Source organism: Marmota monax, unplaced genomic scaffold (genome assembly GCF_021218885.2).
Source record: "Marmota monax isolate L192 unplaced genomic scaffold, Marmota_monax_Labrador192_F-V1.1 WCK01_AAM20220418_F8-fsc00035, whole genome shotgun sequence".
Taxonomy (NCBI): Eukaryota; Metazoa; Chordata; class Mammalia; order Rodentia; family Sciuridae; genus Marmota; species Marmota monax.
The window spans coordinates 15,294,550-15,300,023 of NW_026691961.1; the positions used below are offsets into that span (position 1 = coordinate 15,294,550).

The following is a 5,474-nucleotide window of genomic DNA, read 5'->3' on the forward strand; positions in this document are numbered from 1 at the left end:
CAACCCTGGGTTCAATCCCTGGTACACAAAATAAAAACAAAAAAGAAATTTTGACTTTATTGTTATTAGTTTTATCAGTTTTAATCAAATGTGCCAATTGTTCTGGAGTCTTTAAGATCGGTTCCAGGCTGATTCTGGTTTTATCACTGTTGGGACTCATGTTGTTCCATGGATCTATGCCATCGCCATTTCCCCATTCTGGGACCCTTTTTGTACATGGCTTTTACACTTTACACTTCCTCTGTGTACTTAACTTTCCACCTTTCCTATCGCTCTTTAGTCCCTGAGTCTTGTCTTCTGTGTCCCATTTTCCAGGAGACCCATCTGTGGCCACCTATTCTGTTCTTACGTCCAACACAGTCGTGGCCTGGTGGTTCTTGCGACAGGAGCATGCTGTGTTGCCCAGGCTGGCCCCCCACTCCTGGTCCCTGTGGTCCTCTTGCCACAGCCTCAGCTGCTCCCCAGCTGGCAGTTGGTTTATTGTTTAACACATTCTAAGTCTGAGGAATAGTCTCTATTATTTATCTAACCTATTTGCCGTTTCTACTCATAATTACAGTCATTTTAAAAGTCCTTATCTTTAACCCTAATTTATTTCATTTGTTGCTGTGATTCACTTAAGTGTATTCTTTGGATCACCTTTTTTTCCTTTTTCTTTTGTTCCTTAATGCTTAGAAATTTTTGGCTCTCTCCTTCCAACATCGTGGTATGCTCAGTGGACTCCATTCCTTACCATGTCTTCTCACAAGACTTTCAGGATCAAGCAATTCCTCGCCAAGAAACAAAAGCAAAATTGTCCCATTCCCCAGTGGGTTCAGATGAAAACTGGTAACAAAATCAGGTACAACTCCAAGAGGAGACACTGGAGACGAACCAAGCTGGGCCTTTAAAGAATTGCATGTAACATAGCTTACATGTTTATGCTTTGTCAGGGCCATTGTCACCTGCCATATCAAGCTGAAAATGTTACTTATGTCTGAATAATTGGGCATGTTTAGTTGGAATATGATTTTTCGCTTTGTTTCTAGTCTCTGCACTAATAATTAATAATAAATTTTAAAAAACCATTTTGTTTGAGAAAATGATTATTCTGGATGTATTCCAGAATTTAACAAGTGTTTGCTGTTGTCCCTGGTGTGTTCTGTGCTGGTGGGAATCAATCACAGGGCGTGCTACACTCACATACATTTCCATTCCGTAATAAATGTGTTAAGAAGAAACCTATGTGTGTCACTGTCAGAATATTCCAGTCTTTACTTTTGCCAGAACATTTCTACATGACTGTTAAACTCCATTGGTTTTCTTTTCCCAGCCATATGTATTGGATCATTTTCCTATAAATTTATGGGGACAAGATGTCCTAGATCAATTAGGTTTGACATTAACAAATAACATCAATCCAAATATGCCCACTATTAGGGCTAGACAAGGCTTTAGGAAAGGAAAAAGATTAGGAGAACAAGAACAAGGTATAGCAGCACCAATACAAATAGATCAAGGAACAGACAGACATGGATTGGATTTTCAGAAAGGGCCACTGAGACAAGAAAAATTACTTGGAAATCAGAAAGACCAGTATGGGTTCCTCAGTGGCCCCTGACTAAAGAAAAGAAACAAGCAGCCCATGACCTGGTCAATCAACAATTAGCGGAAGGACATATACAACCTTCTGTATCTCCCCATAATACTCCCATTTTTGTCATCAAAAAGAAATCTGGTAAATGGAGATTATTGCAAGATTTAAGAGCCATTAATAATGAGATGGTTATTATGGGACCTGCTCAACCTGCTCAATCAGGGATTCCTCAGTTGTCTGCTTTGCCAAAAACCGGGTATGTTTTAGTTATAGATATTAAAGATTGTTTTTTTTTCCAATTCCAATTCATCCTGAGGATAGTCCACCTTTTGCATTTACTGTCCCTGCGTTGAATCATGAAGGTCCTGATCAGAGACATGAATGGAAAGTACTCCCTCAAGGGATGGCTAACAGCCCAACTATGTGTCAAATTTATGTTAACAAAGCAATCCAGCCACTTAGAAATCAAAATCCTGCACTACAAATATTTCACTATATGGATGATGTATTATTAGCACACGAAGATAAAAACACATTGCTAGAATGTTATGCCACACTGATGAACTTATTAAAAGATTATAATCTAGAGATAGCAATAGATAAAGTACAATTAAATTTTCCAATTAATTATTTAGGAGTTCTATTATCCTCAACCATGGTCCGTCCACTAAAAATTCAAATATGAGTAGATCAACTCAAATCACTTAACAACTTTCAAAAGTTATTAGGAGACATAAATTGGATAAGGCCTTATCTAGGCATATCAACAGGAGAGTTGGAACCTTTATTTGATATCCTAAAAGGTCCATCAGATCCAAATTCACCCGAATGTTAATGCCTGAAGCAAGAAAGGCATTAAAAATCATTGAAACATATATGGAAAATATGCATTTGGATAGAATTGATATGTTTGCCTTTATTATTTATTGTACTACCAACAAAAAATATTCCTACAGGAGTATTTTGGCAAGAAGCTCCATTATTATGGATACATTCATCTTATTCTCCTAACACTATTCTTACTAGGTATCCTGAGGCTGTAGGACAATTAATTCTCAAAGGAATGAAAGGAGCAAAGGGAGTGTTTGGAATTTCTCCCAATAAAATGATTACTCCATATACTATGGATCAAATTGATGAGTTAGCTAATGAGTTAAATACTTGGGCAATAATCATGTGCAAATCTAATGTTTCATTTGATAACCACTTACCATCTAATCCTTTATTGTCTTTTTGGTCTTCTCATCCTGTAGTTTTTCCAAAAATGACAAGAAAAACACCTATCATGAATGCTCCAAATATATTCACTGATGGGTCAAATAATGGTACAGCAGCAGTAGTTACCCCTGATCAAACTTTTACATTTTTAGTACCCAAACAATCAGCTCAAAAGGTAGAGCTTAATGCAGTTTTACAAGCTTTTGTGATGTTTAAAGATTCTGTATTTAATTTATTTTCTGATAGTCAGTGTATAGTTAATGCTATAGTATCCCTTGAAGATGCTGGTAGGATTTCCCCTTCCTCTACTGTTTTCTCTTTGCTTTCCACTATACAAAGTCTAATCTGGGACAGAAAAGATCCATTCTTTATAGGACATATCAGGGCACAAACAGGATTGCCTGGAGCCCTTAGTTTGGGCAATGATTTAGCAGATAAAACTACACATGACATACATATTTTCTCTACGCAAGAAAAAGCTACAAATTTTCATAAATCCTTCCATGTCAATGCAAATACTTTAAAAAAGCGTTTTAAAATAACTAAAGAACAATCTAGACAAATAATAAAACAATGTCAAAATTGTGTGACCTTTTTACTCTTGGAATCAATCCTAGAGGACTGATACCTAACCATATTTGGCAGATGGACGTCACACACTTGCCAGAATTTGGAAAATTAAAATATTTGCATGTTACAGTTGATACTTCTTCTGGATTTTTGATGGCTCCCTTCATTCCGGAGAAAAAACTAAAGATATTATAGCTCATTGCTTACAAAATTTTGCCACTGTGGGCATTCCAAAACAGTTAAAAACAGATAATGGCCCTGGGTTTACCTCTACCTCTTTTAAGCAATTTTGCTCATCATTTGGCATTACTCATATAACAGGAATCCCATACAATCCACAGGGACAAGGCATAGTTGAAAGAGCTCATCAAACTATTAAAATGTACTCATTAAAGCAAAAAGAGGGAATTGGGAAGGGGTATATATCCCCCAAAGATAAACTTAAAATAACCCTTTTCACTCTAAACTTTTTAAATTTGGATTCATCAGGGCTTAGTGCTGCGGAAAGGCACATGTGTCCAAAAAATGTACATAAGCTCAAGGTACTTTGGAAGAATATTCTAACAGGACAATGGAAAGGTCCTGACCCAGTGATTGTCTGGAGTCGGGGGTCTGTTTGTGTGTTTCCACAGGGAGAACAGCAGCCTATTTGGATTCCAGAGAGACTAACTAAATGAATTCTACAGACCAAAAAGAAGATGATTTGGCTCAAATCCATAACGGCTGATATCCAGAACTCCAGTTTGGCTATCCTTACATCTGAGACAGTGGTTCTCCCACACCTGGAGGCTAATGAATAATGAACACCATTAAGGCCTATTTCAAATGTAAAAAACCTTGGGGCTTGCTTGTGGGAATACCTTCAGACCCATATGCAAGTCACAGGAAAAAGGATGGGATATCAAAAGAAGAGTCAAACCCAGGTGGTAACCAGGATGCTTTTTTCAATATCTATTTTATTGCCCTTTCCCACATCATGAAGTTCTATTTTATTTTTTGAGCTCATACAGACCTAGGTTAATGTTTTTCTGATTAGTTCTATTTTTGATTGTGGAGTTTTTAAACATCGCAATGGAGATTTCACCTGTGAAAAGCTTCAAGGCCTTTACTATTGTCTTATGTGTTGTATGTTATGTGTGCACACTTGTGTTATGTGTTGTATGTCTGTATGTGCGTATGTCTATGTATCATATATGAGGAGCGCTTATGAAAAAATGGATCCAAATATTTTTTTATTATTCACGTGATTTAAATGGTTTAATTTAAATTGGGGAAACAGCTGTTGAGGATTGTTTTAATATGTGAACAAAAAAGGTGGTTAACAGATCTGTTTGTTTACTTTCACCTTTCCTTTTCATTATATATAATTCTGTTCAGGATAATGTAAATTGCTCAGAAAATTGTTTTCTTAGTGCCTGCTGGAATGCTACATAATTTTTTTAGCCATCATTGCCAGAATTCCTATCTTCATCCCAGTGCCGGTGAAGACAAAGATAAAACCAAACTACAGCTTCTGCGATAGCTATCACAACAAACTGTATAAATCGATGCATCAATGAATAATGTAACTCAACAAGTGATGCTCAATCAAGAAGTCTATTTGCTTTGGGAGGAAATGGACCTATTGATGGATTCGTCTGCTTTGAACTGCTTGGAGAACTTGCCTGGACTATGTATCACTTGTATGCATTGAACTCTCTGTTGGTGCAGTGACTTGTGGTAGTGCCAGGGTATTTTTGCTGATGGTGTCATCAGTGGTACAATTTTTCCAAAAGGAGCGGTCAATTGGCTTGGTGTCGTAGCATTTTGTATCCTCCTCCCTTCTGCTTGTGATGGTTGTTCAGCTAAAATTTGGGGGCCAACAGAGGTGAGGCAAAGAATCTCACCCCCCCACTGGTACAAAGGCCTATCCAAAAGTATGGCTGTATGCTGGACTTGTAGTCAGTAAGATACAATTGCAATGGTACCAACCTAAGACAGCAGGCTGACGCCTTGAGGTCAGCTCATCTGATGATGGGTAAGGACCATATGTAGTATTGGACAACCTAAGACAGGCACAGTCCCTAAGACACATGCTTGTTGTTTAATTAAACAGAAGAGGGGAGATGTT

The 5,474-nt window shown here is 37.5% G+C and overlaps 1 protein-coding gene across 1 annotated transcript; it reads left to right on the plus strand.

Annotated features, from left to right (window-relative positions):
• The first annotated feature begins 691 nt into the window (after nt 1-691).
• On the plus strand, nt 692-1,025 carry LOC124081060 (large ribosomal subunit protein eL39-like). Its single transcript, XM_046427219.2, has one exon. It carries the CDS (start codon nt 735-737, stop codon nt 888-890), a length of 156 nt encoding a protein of 51 aa, XP_046283175.1. The 5' UTR covers nt 692-734; the 3' UTR covers nt 891-1,025.
• The last annotated feature ends 4,449 nt before the right edge of the window (nt 1,026-5,474 follow it).

Excerpts from the sequence above, each read along its gene's own strand:
- LOC124081060 (XM_046427219.2), top strand. The coding sequence starts at position 735 with ATGTCTTCTCACAAGACTTTCAGGATCAAGCAATTCCTCGCCAAGAAA.